This window comes from Physella acuta, unplaced genomic scaffold, assembly GCF_028476545.2.
Source record: "Physella acuta isolate Inbredline_101_S28 unplaced genomic scaffold, ASM2847654v3 ptg001011l, whole genome shotgun sequence".
Lineage (NCBI taxonomy): Eukaryota > Metazoa > Mollusca > Gastropoda > Physidae > Physella > Physella acuta.
The window spans coordinates 186420-207861 of NW_026732528.1; the positions used below are offsets into that span (position 1 = coordinate 186420).

At 39.7% G+C, this 21442-nt stretch overlaps 1 protein-coding gene across 1 annotated transcript; it reads right to left on the minus strand.

Moving 5' to 3' along the window:
* Window positions 1-1815: 1815 nt before the first annotated feature.
* On the minus strand, window positions 1816-21216 carry LOC131954551 (shiftless antiviral inhibitor of ribosomal frameshifting protein homolog). The gene is made up of 9 exons (XM_059318316.1): window positions 20996-21216; window positions 15956-16064; window positions 14482-14516; window positions 8638-8787; window positions 6575-6684; window positions 5830-6045; window positions 4880-4898; window positions 4154-4175; window positions 1816-3231 (listed from the first exon to the last, which is right to left on the minus strand). Exons 1-9 carry the CDS (start codon window positions 21035-21037, stop codon window positions 3059-3061), a joined length of 876 nt encoding a protein of 291 aa, XP_059174299.1. The 5' UTR covers window positions 21038-21216; the 3' UTR covers window positions 1816-3058.
* Between the last annotated feature and the right edge of the window lie 226 nt (window positions 21217-21442).

Here is a 21442-nt window from a genome sequence, read left to right on the forward strand (position 1 = left end):
TGAAACGTACAGAGGTCTCCCCACATAGTATGGACTGGATGTGGCACTTGTACATAGGTGTAACACACGCACACATATATACATATATAGACCTATATATATATATATATATATATATATATATATATATATATATATATATATATATATATATATATTCATAGGCCTATATATGTATAAGGAAAAGGCTATTTATGTTTAGTTTAAACTGGATGTAGAGCGACCCGCCCTACCCCCAAATCCCGTCCTTAATTTGCCACTGTGTAGAGTGGGCTTCAAGTTATCAACACATGTTATTACGGCTTGGGGAGGGAGGGGGGGGGGGGGGTAAGGTCGGTTGTTTACTGGATGAAAAACTTTGAACCAACTTTTATGGTTGTCCTATTTATGTTCCTCAAAGTTTTTATTAGAGACCCAGGGCCCGCAACCCAGTACCCCCCACTTGACTTGAGATTGCAAGAGTAGTGGCCCATTAACTCGAAATTCAACCAACCACCGCCTTCGTTACAAAAGTAAATACGTGCATTTAAAAAAAGAATGACCTTCCACTGCAAGATCACAACAAACAGCCGCCATCTTTGTTTCAGTGCGGGTCACGGTGACCTAGCGTGACCCCGTCAGAATGTATTAACCTTAATTATTTCTCGTTATTGTAACACAACTTAAACTAGCAATGCAGGCGTGTGTAAGTGTTGTAGTACTTGGTGTGTAGTCCGTAGAGGGAGAAAGGGAGGGAACGTTGGCTGCACAACTGACGAGTGGTCGATACGGGTCGTGGGGAATGGAGGAGTTATGGGCCGTGGGGAATGGAGGAGTTATGGGCCGTGGGGAAGGGAGGAGTTATGGGCCGTGACTCACTGAAATATTTTACTAACATATTGTTGGCAGCATTCGTATTAGGTATCAACTGCATACTCGTAGAAGATAAATAGCCACGTGATCTTATGGAAGGAAATAGAGTTTAATAGACTTTCAATGTAGCCGAAGTCGTATACATGGTGCAATCTGTGTTGTTGGCTATGTGCATCGTGTGTTGGTGTGTTAGACACAGCTTTTGGTGTGTATCTGGTACGTAGCTTAGCCATTCCAGTGTGTTTGTAAACTCAACAGATCCTAGATTAAGAACTTAATTGGAAATAAAGATGGCCGCTGATAGGCATTCCACGATAATGTGAAAGTTCAAGGTCACTGCTAGAGGTTTATCTAGGTCACAGATTCTCTTTTTGGACGCGAGGAGTCTGATCCTATGAAAACATCCAAAATAAGTTGAGAGTTTAGTTTCGACAAGATTCAAGTATCGTTGAGATAAGACAATTTGTGTTGACAAGGACCAAAAGCTGATAACTACCCGAAGTTACTTTCTAAATCCCACTAAATCAGGACTTAATGCAAGGGAAATTACTCAAATAAAAACATTCCTCTAATGTTACAGAGTTGCGTATGCTTGACGGTCTCCAACTTTAAAAAAAACTGTTTTGTGTTACACTAGGTTTTTTTCCATTCTGACCAGCTGGTATTTGATCCTGAACCAGACCATATATATATATTCAGCATTATAGGTGTCATGTTTGGCGAGTTTTGCTCTGATATATTGCCTTTCTTTTACAGGGAAACAAATATTGTCCAATTTCAGCCTTCATCTAGGTCTTGGGCAGGTGATCACCAGCAATACAGGCTATAGAGGCCAAAGGTGATATGCATTTAACAGGCAGGTGCATAGGCAACACGCAGGTAAACAGACAGGTAAACACGCAGGTAAGCAGTCAGGTAAGCAGGCAGAGGGTGAGATGCAAGTATAACAGGTAACGCCTTAGATTGACATTGTCATTATTTTAATCAATTTTCACACCTTCACATTAAAAATAAAATTGTAATAAATTTTCACACCTTCACATAAAAAATAAAATTGTAATCAATTTTCACACCTTGACTACACAAATAAAATGAGAATGATAAACATTGCGACAACTCATTTCTTTTAACAAGTAACTTTTATGGAGCACTGATCAACCCCAAACACCCCTGGACTGGCCCCTTATTAAACACCACCCAAGCCAACACCACCCCAGCCAACACCACCCCAGCCAACACCACCCCAGCCAACACCACTCCACTGAGAAAAAAAAAAAAACTAGAACTCCAGAAATGTATTGTCGTTTAAAAAGTCTAAAGGCAATCGTATACACATGTTGACGTCATGCATGTAACACGGGATGAAGAAATGGTCTAATCGATGACCGATGGTCGAGTTGATTGTCTGATCGATAGCCGATGATCTAATCGACGGTCGAATCAATGGTCTCCATGGTCTAGTCAATGGTCTCCATGGTCTACTAGTCAATGGTCTAGTCAATGGTCTAGTCAATGGTCTCCATGGTCTAGTCAATGGTCTAGTCAATGGTCTAGTCAATGGTCTAGTCAATGGTCTAGTCAATGGTCTAGTCAATGGTCTAGTCAATGGTCTAGACAATGGTCTAGTCAATGGTCTCCATGGTCTAGTCAATGGTCAAGTCAATGGTCTAGTCAATGGTCTCCATGGTCTAGTCCATGGTCTAGTCAATGGTCTCCATAATCTAGTCAATGGTCTCCATGGTCTAGTCAATGGTCTCCATGGTCTAGTCAATGGTCTCCATGGTCTAGTCCATGGTCTAGTCAATGGTCTCCATGGTCTAGTCAATGGTCTCCATGGTCTAGTCAATGGTCTAGTCAATGGTCTCCATGGTCTAGTCAATGGTCTAGTCAATGGTCTCCATGGTCTAGTCAATGGTCTCCATGGTCTAGTCAATGGTCTCCATGGTCTAGTCAATGGTCTAGTCAATGGTCTCCATGGTCTAGTCAATGGTCTCCATGGTCTATTCAATGGTCTCCATGGTCTAGTCAATGGTTTCCATGGTCTAGTCAATGGTCTCCATGGTCTAGTCAATGGTCTCCATGGTCTAGTCAATGGTCTCCATGGTCTAGTCAATGGTCTCCACTAGTCAATGGTCTCCATGGTCTATTCAATGGTCTCCATGGTCTAGTCAATGGTCTCCATGGTCTAGTCAATGGTCTCCATGGTCTAGTCAATGGTCTCCATGGTGTAGGCAAACGATCCCGTCCCTGTGTTCAAGCTGCCCTGGTCAATGCACGTGGTGACTGTTGACCCTGAGCTGATGTGCACCTGACTCCACGTGCGGACTCTGGAAGCGTCAGGACGATCAGACCTTTTGTGGATGCACACGGCTGGCTTGCCTGGGAGATCAAAGAACCAGGTCACAGGTGCAGCTAGGGTCATTTACCTGGTCAAGGGTGACGTCAGCGAGCTCGGTCACAGTGTGAGACACGGGGCATGCACACAATTCACGACACAGTACACGACACACTTAGTGACACAGTACACGACACACTGAGTGACACAGTACACGACACACTTAGTGACACAGTACACGACACACTTAGTGACACAGTACACGACACACTGAGTGAAACAGTACACAACACACTGAGTGAAACAGTACATAACACAGTGAGTGACACAGTACACGACACAGTGAGTGACACAGTACACGACACAGTGAGTGACACAGTACACAATACACTGAGTGAAACAGTACATAACACAGTGAGTGAACCAGTACTCGACACACTGAGTAACACAGTACACGACACAGTGAGTGACACAGTACACGACACACTTAGTGACACAGTACACGACTCAGTGAGTGACACAGTACACGACACACTGAGTGACACAGTACACGACACACTGAGTGACACAGTACACGACACAGTGAGTGACACAGTACACAACACAGTGAGTGACACAGTACACAACACAGTGTATGACACAATGCATGACACAGTTTACGACACAATCACAACACAGTATACGACACAACGCACAACACACAAAACACTACAAATGAGCAAACTAAAACAGAAAATTAGTCAACCATAAATTAAACAAAGTGTACGCTGATTAAGGTGGTCCTATGACCCATGTGAATTCGCCATGTCAGCTAAAAGCCGCCTACTTTTTTCTGCACGTCATCGAAATACCTTCAACATGTCATCTGTATGTCACCTACATGTCACCCAATTCTGCGCATGTCATCTACCAGTTATCTGCCTGTCATCTACGTGTTCCCAATGACGTCATGCAGGTCATACCTACCCTCTCGACCACGGCCGTTACTCTGAAGAAAAAAAAAGTTGTTTAAATCAAACATCTTCGTCTAAAAATGTTGATTTAGTGATGTAAGACCTCTTTATATAACGGAAGGAAAGGGGTGTGTGTTCGAATGTATGAATTAAGAAAGGGGGAGGAGGTGTGTTCGAATGTATGGCATTAGGAAGGGGTGTTCAAGTGCATGGCATAAGGGAAGTGGAAATTGAGAGTTAAGAAAGTAATTTTTAAAAATTTAAATTTTGCAGTTTTTTCAAATTTTAATAATTTGATGAAAACTGTCATAAATATTACACAAATCCCAAGTATTGATCAGATTTTCTTTAATTTTCAGCACTAAAAGATGAATGTTTTCGTAAAAGTCAACGCAGCCAGCAAACAGTTAATCAAAGCTGTTGTAGTTCTATTCTTTCAATACATATGCGGTCTAAGGTAACAATGATTTTTTAAACTAACGGGACGTAATCCAATATATTTGAAATTTTTTTTTTAAATGAAATTTGTATTTGGGGTATGGTGGGGGTGGGGATGGGGGGGGGGGTGTCAGTCATTTAGTGATCTTGTGTGACGTAGAAGTTGGAGCAAGTTAAAACAGGTAAAGAGAAGCGTGACTTAATATATTGACAACCAAAATGATTATTATTAATGACAAGTTAAGTCATCAAGTTAAACTTTCATAAATAATGACAAGATGAGTCATGAACTTAAACTTACATTGGTTATTTCCACGCGGCTAGAAGATGAAGAAAAAAAAGTTGAATTATTTGACAATGTTATCTAATTATCTGTAGTCACAAATTCTGATAATTTTTGTTGGTTAAAAAATCCAGGTAAGTTTTGGAGGTTTAAACACACATGTAAGTTGTGGAGGTGAAAGTTACAAGCAGCGGAAGCTACACCTTAGCATCGGGATGTTGCATGGATGTAGACTTATGTTAACATTTTGTTTTCACAAAGTCCAAACAACAAACACCAAAGTTTTGAAAACTTTTCTGTAGTTTCACACACTAGACCTATACTCTACCCCTAGTTCTCCCAGAAAATCCTACCCTAACAACCGGTCACATTTTTTTTTTTACATACGCAATTACCAAATTCAAGGGTAGTGTTATAATAAGATGGAGCTTAACTAAGTCACAAACTTACTAAACCAGGGGTTTTAAAATATTAAAGTAACCCTAAACAATCAACATACTCTGATAACAAAGGGAAGTAACAAGACTATGGACTTAATGTTAAAACAAAGGGTAGTAACAAGGCTCTTATAACTAAGGGAAGTAGAAAAACTGTACACTTTCTCTAAGGGAAATAACAAGGCTCTAATAACTAAGGGAAGTAGAAAAACTGTACACTTTCTCTAAGGGAAGTAACAAGGCTCTAATAACTAAGGGAAGTAGAAAAGCTGTACACTTTCTCTAAGGGAAGTAACAAGGCTCTAATAACTAAGGGAAGTAGAAAAGCTGTACACTTTCTCTAAGGGAAGTAACAAGGCTCTAATAACTAAGGGAAGTAGAAAAGCTGTACACTTTCTCTAAGGGAAGTAACAAGGCTCTTATAACTTAGGGAAGTAGAAAAGCTGTACACTTTCTACAAGGGAAGTAACAAGGCTCTGGACTTAATCTTATAACTAAATTACCATTAGCTAAATCTGAGTGAAGTCTCACCGTCGTATGTCGTTCAGCGCTGGATCGGGTCTGTTGTTCCTGTAAGGCACCGGGTTGTTCCTGTTGTAGCCGTTGTAACAGTTGACCCCATTACAGTCATGGTTGTCAGGCCCTCGTGTCTTCTCTCTCAGCTTAGGAGGGATGACCTCGACTATGGGGGCGGGGAGGTTACACTTGTGGCACAGGCTCTTGGTCATACCCATCACCCCCACACCGCTGTGTTGGAATGATTGTATATATATATATATATATATATATATATATATATATATATATATATATATATATACATTGTATGCATGTATGTAATTTTATGTTGTACATATATGTATAAATGTAAATGCGTGATACAATCAGGAATGAACAATCATCCATTATTTTTTGCAAATGTTTGGATGCGCTGCATAAGAAGAGCCGCGTCTTATGGTTCACGGAGATTGTGCGATACAAATCTAGCCAGATGTAGAAAACAGGGAAGTAAAGTATTCATTAATATTGTCTTTTTTCTTGTACACAGTGACACACATCTTGAGTTGAGTCACGGGAGTCACGTGCAGTGGCGTAGCCAGGATCGTCTCATCGGGGGGGGGGGGAGGGTTTAAATTTTCTCTATCATTATATATATATATATATATATATATATATATATATATATATATATATATATATATATATATATATATATATATATATATATATATATATATATATATATGAACGACAAAAAAAACCAGTGTGAACTTACTAAAAGACATTCCGGCAGTGAATATTCTGGCACTCAAACCTTCCCCAGCCCCACTCCTTGTCCCGGGGGATGGCCTCCAGTTTCCTGTCACACCCACGGCATGTGGACACCTGGTGCATGACAGGTCAGAACATTACTGGCGAGTTTAGAACATTACTGGCGAGTTTAGAACATTACTGGCGAGTTTAGAACATTACTGGCGAGTTTAGAACATTACAGGCGAGTTTAGAACATTACTGGCGAGTTTAGAACATTACTGGCGAGTTTAGAACATTACTGGCGAGTAAGAACATTACTGGCGAGTTTAGAACATTACTGGCGAGTAAGAACATTACTGGCGAGTTTAGAACATTACTGGCGAGTTTAGAACATTATTGGCGAGTAAGAACATTACTGGCGAGTTTAGAACATTACTGGCGAGTTTAGAACATTACTGGCGAGTTTAGAACATTACTGGCGAGTAAGAACATTACTGGCGAGTTTAGAACATTACTGGCGAGTTTAGAACATTATTGGCGAGTAAGAACATTACTGGCGAGTTTAGAACATTACTGGCGAGTTTAGAACATTATTGGCGAGTAAGAACATTACTGGCGAGTTTAGAACATTACTGGCGAGTTTAGAACATTACTGGCGAGTTTAGAACATTACTGGCGAGTTTAGAACATTACTAGGCCTATTTCTTTATGGTGCTTTAATTCTTAGTTCCCTTTTTGAACTGGATGGTTCACCTGTTTTTGAGATCTCGGCATACGAAAGGATAGTATGGTCAGCATTATGCCTAGCCACCCTTACTTTCTCTAACGTGAGTTAGGAACTCATTAGAGCTGGGTGGACTCAGGGACGTTCTACTGTCTTGAACCCGGATTAGAACTCGAGATAGGCCGCGTCTTTTACTGCTTAAGTTGTGATGTTGGTTTGGATCGTCTTAATGTGTATTATTAAATTGTATTATTTTGTCTTGTTAATTTGTCTTATTGTGTCTTGTTAATGTGTCTTATAGTGTCTTGCTAATTTGTCTGAATGTGTCTTGTTTATACGTCATAACGTGTCTTATCAGGACGTCGGATCGTCTATGTCAGCAGCGACTCACCATCTTCCTACGTCAGACCGTCAGCAGTGACTCACAATCTATACAGACCGTCTATGTCAGTAGTGACTCACCATCTTCCTACGTCAGACCGTCAGCAGTGACTCACCATCTTCCTACGTCAGATGTGACTCACCATCTTCCTACGTCAGACCGTCTATGTCAGCAGTGACTCACCATCTTCCTACGTCATACCGTCAGCAGTGACTCACCATCTTCCTACGTCAGACCGTCTATGTCAGCAGTGACTCACCATCTTCCTACGTCAGACCGTCTATGTCAGCTGTGACTCACCATCTTCCTACGTCAGACCGTCAGCAGTGACTCACCATCTTCCTACGTCAGACCGTCAGCAGTGACTCACCATCTTCCTACGTCAGCAGTGACTCACCATCTTCCTACGTCAGACCGTCAGCAGTGACTCACCATCTTCCTACGTCAGACCGTCAGCAGTGACTCACCATCTTCCTACGTCAGACCGTCAGCAGTGACTCACCATCTTCCTACGTCAGACCGTCAGCAGTGACTCACCATCTTCCTACGTCAGACCGTCTATGTCAGCAGTGACTCACCATCTTCCTACGTCAGACCGTCAGCAGTGACTCACCATCTTCCTACGTCAGACCGTCAGCAGTGACTCACCATCTTCCTACGTCAGATGTGACTCACCATCTTCCTACGTCAGACCGTCTATGTCAGCAGTGACTCACCATCTTCCTACGTCATACCGTCAGCAGTGACTCACCATCTTCCTACGTCAGACCGTCTATGTCAGCAGTGACTCACCATCTTCCTACGTCAGACCGTCTATGTCAGCTGTGACTCACCATCTTCCTACGTCAGACCGTCAGCAGTGACTCACCATCTTCCTACGTCAGACCGTCAGCAGTGACTCACCATCTTCCTACGTCAGACCGTCAGCAGTGACTCACCATCTTCCTACGTCAGACCGTCTATGTCAGCAGTGACTCACCATCTTCCTGTTTGGCACCTTCTTCCACCAACTCCTGACGCAGTGTCTGCAGGCAAACAGCCGGTCACTGGTGCCTTGCTGCAGGTCGGAGTCCAGTATGGACATGACGCTGTCGGCATCGTCCATCAGGTGGGCCTGGTAGTCTTGGTCCTGGCAGAGAGAGGTCTATTTTTAGCTCGACTGACATCTGCACTGTCGTCTGACACCGGTGTGCCATCTGCAATGTATTCTGCCACCTGCACTCATGTGCGACACACCTGGAGTGTAGTGTGACACCTGTGTGCCACCTGCACTTATGTGCGACACATCTGGAGTGTAGTGTGACACGTGTGTGACACATGTAGTGTCGTATTCCAATCTCTAACACTCATTTTCTGCAGGGTTCCGTAAAGGGATTTTTTTTCAAGAGGAGGGGGGCAGTGTTTCTGCAAGACTTATTTCTCCGGGGGGGGGGGGGGGGCTTAAAATTTTCGGGAGGTTGGGGGACGGACACAGTTAAAAGTATATATTTTCTATATAAATTCTATTTCGTTCGGGGGGGGGGGGGGGATATCTCATTACTGTCCCCAACTAGTCTGGCGCCCACGACCACGGTCAAGTATGATCCGTTTTATGAACCCTAGCCAGATGGTCAAGTATGGTCCGTTTTATGAACCCTAGCCAGGTAACTGCGAAGGTGAGTTTTAGGGTGTCAGGCTCTATCTATACATGACAATAGTCTCTATCTATACATGACAATAGTCTCTATCTATGCATGACAATAGTCTCTATCTAAACATGACAATAGTCTCTATCTAAACAGGACAATATATCTAAACACGATAATAGTCTCTATCTATACATGAGAATAGTCTCTATCTATACATGACAATAGTCTCTATCTAAACATGACAATAGTCTCTATCTATACATGAGAATAGTCTCTATCTATACATGACAATAGTCTCTATCTAAACATGACAATAGTCTCTATCTAAACATGACAATATATCTAAACATGACAATAGTCTCTATCTAAACATGACAATAGTCTCTATCTAAACATGACAATAGTCTCTATCTAAACATGACAATATATCTAAACACGATAATAGTCTCTATCTATACATGAGAATAGTCTCTATCTATACATGACAATAGTCTCTATCTAAACATGACAATAGTCTCTATCTATACATGACAATAGTCTCTATCTATACATGACACTAGTCTCTATCTAAACATGACAATAGTCTCTATCTATACATGACAATAGTCTCTATCTAAACATGACAATAGTCTCTATCTAAACATGACAATAGTCTCTATCTAAACATGACAATAGTCTCTATCTAAACATGACAATAGTCTCTATCTATACATGACAATAGTCTCTATCTAAACATGACAATAGTCTCTATCTAAACATGACAATAGTCTCTATCTATACATGACAATAGTCTCTATCTAAACATGACAATAGTCTCTATCTAAACATGACAATAGTCTCTAAACATGACAATAGTCTCTATCTAAACATGACAATAGTCTCTATCTATACATGACAATAGTCTCTATCTAAACATGACAATAGTCTCTATCTAAACATGACAATAGTCTCTATCTATACATGACAATAGTCTCTAAACATGACAATAGTCTCTATCTAAACATGACAATAGTCTATATCTAAACATGACAATAGTCTCTATCTAAACATGACAATAGTCTCTATCTATACATGACAATAGTCTCTAAACATGACAATAGTCTCTATCTAAACATGACAATAGTCTATATCTAAACATGACAATAGTCTCTATCTAAACATGACAATAGTCTCTATCTAAACATGACAATAGTCTCTATCTATACATGACAATAGTCTCTAAACATGACAATAGTCTCTATCTAAACATGACAATAGTCTATATCTAAACATGACAATAGTCTCTATCTAAACATGACAATAGTCTCTATCTATACATGACAATAGTCTCTAAACATGACAATAGTCTCTATCTAAACATGACAATAGTCTATATCTAAACATGACAATAGTCTCTATCTAAACATGACAATAGTCTCTATCTAAACATGACAATAGTCTCTATCTATACATGACAATAGTCTCTATCTATACATGACAATATATCTAAACATGACACTAGTCTCTATCTAAACATGAGAATAGTCTCTATCTAAACATGACAATAGTCTCTATCTAAACATGACAATAGTCTCTATCTAAACATGACAATAGTCTCTATCTAAACATGACAATAGTCTCTATCTATACATGACAATAGTCTCTAAACATGACAATAGTCTCTATCTATACATGACAATAGTCTCTATCTATACATGACAATAGTCTCTATCTATACATGACAATAGTCTCTATCTAAACATGACAATAGTCTCTATCTAAACATGACAATAGTCTCTATCTAAACATGACAATAGTCTCTATCTAAACATGACAATAGTCTCTATCTATACATGACAATAGTCTCTATCTAAACATTACAATAGTCTCTATCTATACATGACAATAGTCTCTATCTAAACATTACAATAGTCTCTATCTATACATGACAATAGTCTCTATCTATACATGACAATAGTCTCTATCTATACATGACAATATATCTAAACATGACACTAGTCTCTATCTAAACATGACAATAGTCTCTATCTAAACATGACAATAGTCTCTATCTATACATGACAATAGTCTCTATCTATACATGACAATATATCTAAACACGATAAAAGTCTCTATCTATACATGAGAATAATCTCTATCTATACATGAGAATAGTCTCTATCTATACATGACAATAGTCTCTATCTAAACATGACAATAGTCTCTATCTATACATGACAATAGTCTATATCTATACATGACAATAGTCTCTATCTAAACATGACAATATATCTAAACATGACAATAGTCTCTATCTAAACATGACAATAGTCTCTATCTAAACATTACAATAGTCTCTATCTATACATGACAATAGTCTCTATCTAAACATTACAATAGTCTCTATCTAAACATGACAATAGTCTATATCTAAACATGACAATAGTCTCTATACATGACAATAGTCTCTATCTAAACATGACAATAGTCTCTATCTATACATGACAATACTCTCTATCTAAACATTACAATAGTCTCTATCTAAACATGACAATAGTCTCTATCTATACATGACAATAGTCTCTAAACATGACAATAGTCTCTATCTAAACATTACAATAGTCTCTATCTATACATGACAATAGTCTCTATCTATACATGACAATAGTCTCTATCTATACATGACAATATATCTAAACATGACACTAGTCTCTATCTAAACATGACAATAGTCTCTATCTAAACATGACAATAGTCTCTATCTAAACATGACAATAGTCTCTATCTATACATGACAATAGTCTCTATCTATACATGACAATAGTCCCTATCTAAACATGACAATAGTCTCCATCTAAACATGACAATAGTCTCTATCTATACATGACAATAGTCTCTATCTATACATGACAATAGTCTCTATCTATACATGACAATATATCTAAACACGATAAAAGTCTCTATCTATACATGAGAATAATCTCTATCTATACATGAGAATAGTCTCTATCTATACATGACACTAGTCTCTATCTAAACATGACAATAGTCTCTATCTATACATGACAATAGTCTCTATCTAAACATGACAATAGTCTCTATCTATACATGACAATAGTCTCTATCTATACATGACAATAGTCTCTATCTATACATGACAATAGTCTCTATCTAAACATGACAATATATCTAAACATGACAATAGTCTCTATCTATACATGACAATAGTCTCTATCTATACATGACAATAGTCTCTATCTAAACATTACAATAGTCTCTATCTAAACATGACAATAGTCTCTATCTAAACATGACAATAGTCTCTATCTAAACATGACAATAGTCTCTAAACATGACAATAGTCTCTAAACATGACAATAGTCTCTATCTATACATGACAATAGTCTCTATCTATACATGACAATAGTCTCTATCTAAACATGACAATAGTCTCTATCTATACATGACAATAGTCTCTATCTATACATGACAATAGTCTCTATCTAAACATGACAATAGTCTCTATCTATACATGACAATAGTCTCTATCTAAACATGACAATAGTCTCTATCTATACATGGCAATAGTCTCTATCTAAACATGACAATAGTCTCTATCTATACATGACAATAGTCTCTATCTATACATGACAATAGTCTCTATCTATACATGACAATAGTCTCTATCTAAACATGACAATAGCCTCTATCTGAACATGACAATAGTCTCTATCTAAACATGACAATAGTCTCTATCTGAACATGACAATAGTCTCTATCTAAACATGACAATAGTCTCTATCTAAACATGACAATAGTCTCTATCTATACATGACAATAGTCTCTATCTATACATGACAATAGTCTCTATCTATACATGACAATAGTCTCTATCTAAACATGACAATAGTCTCTATCTAAACATGACAATAGTCTCTATCAAAATATGACGACAGACTCTTTCTAAACATGACAATAGTCTCTATCTAAACATGACAATAGTCTCTATCTATACATGACAATAGTCTCTATCTATACATGACAATAGTCTCTATCTATACATGACAATAGTCTCTATCTATACATGACAATAGTCTCTATCTAAACATGACAATAGTCTCTATCTATACATGACAATAGTCTCTATCTATACATGACAATAGTCTCTATCTAAACATGACAATAGTCTCTATCTAAACATGACAATAGTCTCTATCTATACATGACAATAGTCTCTATCTATACATGACAATAGTCTCTATCTATACATGACAATAGTCTCTATCTAAACATGACAATAGTCTCTATCTATACATGACAATAGTCTCTATCTAAACATGACAATAGTCTCTATCTAAACAGGACAATAGTCTCTATCAAAATATGACGACAGACTCTTTCTAAACATGACAATAGTCTCTATCTAAACATGACAATAGTCTCTATCTATACATGACAATAGTCTCTATCTATACATGACAATAGTCTCTATCTATACATGACAATAGTCTCTATCTATACATGACAATAGTCTCTATCTAAACATGACAATAGTCTCTATCTATACATGACAATAGTCTCTATCTATACATGACAATAGTCTCTATCTAAACATGACAATAGTCTCTATCTAAACATGACAATAGTCTCTATCTATACATGACAATAGTCTCTATCTATACATGACAATAGTCTCTATCTATACATGACAATAGTCTCTATCTAAACATGACAATAGTCTCTATCTATACATGACAATAGTCTCTATCTAAACATGACAATAGTCTCTATCTAAACATGACAATAGTCTCTATCTAAACATGACAATAGTCTCTATCTATACATGACAATAGTCTCTATCTATACATGACAATAGTCTCTATCTATACATGACAATAGTCTCTATCTAAACATGACAATAGTCTCTATCTAAACATGACAATAGTCTCTATCTAAACATGATAATAGTCTCTATCTAAACATGACAATAGTCTCTATCTAAACATGACAATAGTCTATATCTATACATGACAATAGTCTATATCTATACATGACAATAGTCTCTATCTAAACATGACAATAGTCTATATCTATACATGACAATAGTCTCTATCTAAACATGACAATAGTCTCTATCTATACATGACAATATATCTGAACATGACAATAGTCTCTAAACATGACAATAGTCTATATCTGAACATGACAAGCTGTACCTGGCCAAGAAATTCTCTCACTTGTTCAGGTGAAGCTGAAATTAAAATAAAACCCTTTTTAAAATTAATTGTTTGAATAAATCGTGTGTAAATTAATTGTTAAAATAAATATATTCAAATTAATTATTTGAATAAGACAGGTATTTAAATTTAAACTTTGAATAAAATATATTAAAAATGTTTGTTTGAATAACGCGTGTTTAAAATGTTTGAATAAAACATGTTTTAATGTGTTTAAAATAATGTAAATATAAAAGATCGATATTTAGACAACGATATTTTCTTTTAATTCGGCAAGTAAGCTAGCGATATAATTTTTCGTGTTAGTATTCTCTACCTAAAAGATATACTGAACGCGCTTTTGCACCTTAAATAAGCGCTAATCTCATCTCTAAATGTAAAAAAAAAATCGATAGCAAATATCAGCTCACTTGACTGATCTGTGACCACTACTTTCTACTTTTTTCGACCTTAGTTATTACATTTTTTAAAACTATTTTTAATAGCTAATAAACCATCTAACTAGGTTGAAGGACGATACACTCTTGGGGCGTTTCTTCCAGGCATCTCTTCAAGGGGAGGGGAAGGGGGGGCGGCTAAAAAAAGTCTTCCGCCTCCCCCCCCCCCCCCTTCGAACGAAATGGAAATTATATAGAAAATATATACTCCCAAAAAATATCTACCCCCCCCCCCCCCCCCGAAAATATCAATATCATAGATATTGTCTTAAACTAAAGCTAGAAAAAAACATTTTCGGTTTTAAGATGTCTGTGGGTTATATATTCTCGTTCCTACCAAAGCTTCAGCGCAATCAACCAATCAATTTTTAAAGTGTTTCTCGTGTTTAGTAGTATGTGTTAGAAAGTAGTGTTTTTCATGTTTAGGCTATGTGTTAGAAAGTAGTGTGTTTTCATGTTTAGGGTATGTGTTAGAAAGTAGTGTGTTTTCATGTTTAGGGTATGTTTTAGAAAGTAAAAATAGTGTTTTACATATTTAGCCTATGTGTTAGAAAGTTGTGTTTTCATGTTTAGGGTACGTGTTAGAAAGTAGCGTTTTACATATTTAGCCTATGTGTTAGAAAGTTGTGTTTTCATGTTTAGGGTAGTTTATGTGTTAGAAAGTAGTATTTTCATGTTTAGGGTATGTGTTAGAAAGTAGTGTTTTCATGTTTAGGGTATGTGTTAGAAAGTAGTGTTTTTCATGTTTAAAGTGTGTGTTAGAAAGTAGTGTTTTTCATGTTTAGGGTATGTGTTAGAAAGTAAAAACTGTGTTTTTCATGTTTAGGGTGTGTGTTAGAAAGTATGAACTCATTTTTTAAAGTTTTTCATGTTTAGGGTGTGTGTTAGAATGTAGTGTTTTCATGTTTAGAGTGTGTGTTAGAATGTAGTGTTTTCATGTTTAGAGTGTGTGTTACAAAGTAAAAACTGTGTTTTTCATGTTTAGGGTGCGTGTTAGAAAGTATGAATGGGGTCACCAGTGAGGAAGAAAATGACGGCGTCCCTCAGATCCTCAAAGCCCCTGACAATCCTCACAGCGTCCTCCTGGGTGAAGCGGCCACGGAACAGTTCTCTGAACCTGCGAGCCTGGGGGTAGGGAAGGGGCGTTGTTAGGTGGGTTAGCGTTAGGTGGGTCACAGGCAAGGAGGTAACATGTGGGTCATTTTTAAGCGAGTTTTTGGGTCACAGGTAAGTCGGCTTAATGTGGATCACTGGTGCGTCATGCCAAGTGTTAAGATGATTGACCGATTTTCAAACGACGTGAGCCATGTCCCTCGTATATAGGCCATGTCCCCCGTATTTGGGCCATGTACCTAGTATTTGGGCCATGCCCCCAATATTTGGACCATGCCCCCAATATTTGGGCCGTGTCTTCAGTGTTTGGGCCATGTCTTCAGTGTTTGGGCCATGTCCGGGCCATGTCGCCAGTATTTGGGCCATGTCCCCAGTGTTTGGGCCATGTCCGGGCCATGTCCCCAGTATTTGGGCCATGTCCCCAGTGTTTGGGCCACGTCCATCGTATTTGGGCCATGTCCCCAGTATTTGGGCCATGTCCCCAGTATTTGGGCCATGTCCATCATGTTTGGGCCATGTCCATTGTATTTGGGCCACGTCCCCAGTATTCGGGCCATGTCCATTGTGTTTGGGCCATGTCCCCAGTATTTGGGCCATGTCCCCAGTCTTTGGGCCATGTCCATCATGTTTGGGCCATGTCCATCGTATTTGGGCCATGTCCCCAGTATTCGGGTAATGTCCATCATGTTTGGGCGATGTCCATCGTGTTTTGGCCATGTCCCCAGTATTTGGGCCATGTCCCCAGTATTTGGGCCATGTCCCTAGTATTTGGGCCATGTCCATAGTGTTTGGGCCATGTTTCCAATATTTGGGCCATGTCCCCAGTCTTTGGGCCATGTCCCCAGTCTTTGGGCCATGTCCACAATATTTGGGCCATGTCCATCATGTTTGGGCCATGTCCATCGTGTTTGGGCCATGTCCCCAATATTTGGGCCATGTCCATCGTGTTTGGGCCATGTCCATTGTATTTTTGCCATGTCCCCAGTATTTGGGCCATGTTCCCAATATTTGGGCCATGTCCCTAGTATTTGGGCCATGTCCCTAGTATTTGGGCCATGTCCCCAGTATTTGGGCCATGTGCCCAGTATTTGGGCCATGTCCCCAGTGTTTGGGCCATGTCCGGGCCATGTGCCCCAGTATTTGGGCCATGTCCATTGTGTTTGGGCCATGTCCATCGTGTTTTGGCCATGTCCAAAGTCTTTGGGCCATGTCCCCAGTCTTTGGGCCATGTCCCTAGTATTTGGGCCATGTCCAAAGTCTTTGGGCCATGTCCCCAGTCTTTGGGCCATGTCCCTAGTATTTGGGCCATGTCCACAGTCTTTGGGCCATGTCCACAATATTTGGGCCATGTCCACAGTCTTTGGGCCATGTCCCCAGTATTTGGGCCATGTCCCTAGTATTTGGGCCATGTCCACAGTCTTTGGGCCATGTCCACAATATTTTAGCCATGTCCATCGTGTTTGGGCCATGTCCATTGTATTTTTGCCATGTCCCCAGTATTTGGGCCATGTTCCCAATATTTGGGCCATATCCCCAGTATTTGGGCCATGTCCCTAGTATTTGGGCCATGTCCATAGTGTTTGGGCCATGTTTCCAATATTTGGGCCATGTCCCCAGTCTTTGGGCCATGTCCCTAGTATTTGGGCCATGTCCACAGTCTTTGGGCCATGTCCCCAGTATTTGGGCCATGTCCATCGTATTTGGGCCATGTCCATTGTATTTTTGCCATGTCCCCAGTATTTGGGCCATGTTCCCAATATTTGGGCCATGTCTCCAGAATTTGGGCCATGTCCCTAGTATTTGGGCCATGTCCGTAGTATTTGGGCCATGTCCTCAGTATTTGGGCCATGTCCCCAGTATTTGGGCCATGTCCCCAATATTTGGGCCATGTCCCCAGTGTTTGGGCCATGTCCCCAGTATTTGGGCCATGTCCGGGCCATGTCCCCAGTGTTTGGGCCATGTCCGGGCCATGTCCCCAGTATTTGGGCCATGTCCCAAGTATTTGGGCCATGTCCCCAGTATTTGGGCCATGTCCCCAGTATTTGGGCCATGTCCCCAATATTTGGGCCATGTCCATTGTATTTTGGCCATGTCAGGGCCATGTCCCTAGTATTTGGGCCATGTCCCTAGTATTTGGGCCATGTCCCTAGTATTTGGGCCATGTCCCTATAATTTGCGTGTCAACAACAGTTGAACCACTAGATGGTAAAGATTAGCCCCACAGAACCAGTCAAGCGTGACGTGTTTTGTTACAAGCTCGTATTGTTTATACACAACCTTCGCTCTCACCCATACCCTTGGCGGAGAGTCGTGTATGTCGGTCTGTGTGTCTGTACATATGTCTGCCCACGTGTGTCTATCCATGAGTCTATGTATATGTATAGTGTCAGTGTCTATATGTTTATCCATGATGTGTCTGTGCTGATGTGTCTCTCTGCCAATCAACAATGATCCCAACTATGGGGTCGGCTATACCTTCTTTTATGACTATATGTAACAGGGGACGCGTTAAGTGTGTGTGTGGGGGGGGGGGATGTGACGATGTTTGAAGGTCGGGGAGGGTATGGGAAGTAAAATCGGTTATGACCTCAATTCCAAATTTTAATATAGCAGTAAAAAAAGTGTGACGTAGTGCTGTCTTAGTTCTACCCTATCCGATGTTGCGCTTTGACTTTTATTACAGGGTGATACCCCTAGCCGGACCCCCACCCTCCTCTGATGTTTCAGTCAACAAACGTGCAATAAAAAATGCCAAAAATAGAGTAAGGGGCAATCACTCGGCAGCTAACGGGTTATTGTGTTTATGTTTAGATTACCAGAATGTCCCCCTCCCCTCACTGGGTCACTAGTCACGTGGTCAAAGTGTCACGTGGTTGTATACGCATAGCCTTACTCAGTCTCACACAGTCCAAAGTGAAGAGTGGAGACCAATACTCGATTCATTCAATGATCAGACATTGAATGTGCATAGTATGAGGTGTAGGGGGTTTGTTTGATGAGGTGTAGGGTTGTTTGATGAGGTGTAGGGTTGTTGTTTGATGAGGTGTAGGGTTGTTGGTTGAGGTGTAGGGTTGTTGTTTGATGAGGTGTAGGGTTGTTTGATGAGGTGTAGGGTTGTTGTTTGATGAGGTGTAGGGTTGTTGTTTGATGAGGTGTAGGGTTGTTGTTTGATGAGGTGTAGGGTTGTTGTTTGATGAGGTGTAGGGTTGTTTGGTGAGGTTTAGGGTTGTTTGATGAGGTGTAGGGTTGTTGTTTGATGAGGTGTAGGGTTGATTGGTGAGGTGTAGGGTTGTTTGATGAGGTGTAGGGTTGTTGTTTGATGAGGTGTAGGGTTGTTGATTGAAGAGGTGTATGGTTGTTTGATCAGGTGTAGGGTTGTTTGATGAGGTGTAGGGTTGTTGTATGATGAGGTGTAGGGTTATTGTTTGATGAGTGTAGGCTTGTTGTTTGATGAGGTGTAGGGTTGTTTGTTGAGGTGTAGGGTTGTTGTTTAATGAGGTGTAGGGTTGTTGTTTGATGAGGTGTAGGGTTGTTTGATGAGGTGTAGGGTTGTTGTTTGATGAGGTGTAGGGTTGTTGTTTGATGAGGTGTAGGGTTGTTGTTTGATGAGGTGTAGGGTTGTTTGATGAGGTGTAGGGTTGTTGTTTGATGAGGTGTAGGATTGTTTGGTGAGGTGTAGGGTTGTTGTTTGATGAGGTGTAGGGTTGTTTGGTGAGGTGTAGGGTTGTTTGATGAGGTGTAGGGTTGTTTGATGAGGTGTAGGGCTGTTGTTTGATGAGGTGTAGTTACCTTAAGTCAGACCTAGAGAATGTACCTTAAGTCAGGTTTAGAGAATGTACTTTAAGTCAGACCTAGAGAATGTACATATATATCTTAAGTCAGGTCTAGAGAATGTACCTAAAATCAGGTCTAGAGAATGTACCTTAAGTCAGACCTAGAGAATGTACATATATACCTTAAGTCAGGTCTAGAGAATGTACCTAAAATCAGGTCTAGAGAATGTACCTTAAGTCAGACCTAGAGAATGTACCTTAAGTCAGACCTAGAGAATGTACTTTAACTCATGTCTAGAGAATGTTCCTAAAGTCAGACCTAGAGAATGTAACTTAAGTCAAGTCTAGAGAATGTACCTTAACTCATGTCTAGAGAATGTTCCTAAAGTCAGACCTAGAGAATGTAACTTAAGTCAAGTCTAGAGAATGTACCTTAACTCATGTCTAGAGAATGTACTTTAATCTATGTCTAGAGAAAGTGCCTTAAGTCAAACCTAGAGAATGTACTTTAATCTATGTCTAGAGAATGTGCCTTAAGTCAGACCTAGAGAATGTACTTTAATCTATGTCTAGAGAATGTACCTAAAGCATGCTGGACAGAAGCAAGAGATCAATTCACCTGTGAATAGAATCACACGACAGGTATGTTTACACCTGCCAACACCAACAAGCACATATAATAACACCAGAGGTAACAAATCAATACACGAGCGAGATGATTTGATTGGCTAATCCAAGTCACGAGAATAAACAAATTGGAAGCGGGTGACCTCTGACCCTAATAACCAAAAACAATTAAAGGTGACGCACTAAACGTCAACACTGTCATGGAACACGTGTAAACGGACGTGTTAGACGTCAACAATCTAATCCAACAGGACGTCAACAACCTATAAGCGAATATGACGTATTAAATGGAACAATGTAAAAGGCCGTCAACAGTTACTACATTGTTGTAGACCCAAACAGGCAATAAAAGTCGTCAAAATAACACCAGATAGAATCTATATAAATCTAGATATCAATCATTGGAACATTAGAATTAAACTCTGTTACACACTTAACAGATCTACATTTAATCTGCCAGATAATGACAAATACATTACAGATAATACTGAATATATGTAAGATAAGATAATTATGTAATGTAAATAAACCTTGAATACTTACATTATTTTCGCTGTTATCATTCCCGTCCTCCTCGTCGGCCATAGTAAGGCCAGCAAGATCACGAGTCTAGAGTCTGTTGATGCACTGGTCCTGTTGCCGTCTGCTGATGCACTAGAGTTGTTGCCCCTGCTACTGCTGGCCAGACGGATGTGCATGCCGTGTGTCGTGTAACAGACGTGGTGCAGACGACACAGGAGCGACAAATCTCTCTCTCGCTTGGCGCGTGCTGATCATTATATCCACACAATATGTTAATGATTGGTAAAGTTATAATGATCCCGATTTTAACATTATATCCACACAATATGTTAATGATTGGTAAAGTCATAATGATCCCGATTTCAACACATCACAGTGCAGATGTAACATCTCTGCTTCATTAGAATTGGTGGGATCATTGTTTCAAGTTGATCAGAAATGTACGACTGGGGTGTGTGTTGACTGGGG

Coding starts and splice junctions, on each gene's coding strand:
- LOC131954551 (XM_059318316.1), bottom strand. CDS start 21,037: ATGGCCGACGAGGAGGACGGGAATGATAACAGCGAAAATAAT. Junction 6,685..8,637: donor AGGTGCCAAACAGGAAGATG/GTGAGTCACTGC, acceptor GTCATGCACCAG/GTGTCCACATGCCGTGGGTG. Junction 6,046..6,574: donor CACTGCCGGAATGTCTTTTA/GTAAGTTCACAC, acceptor ATTCCAACACAG/CGGTGTGGGGGTGATGGGTA.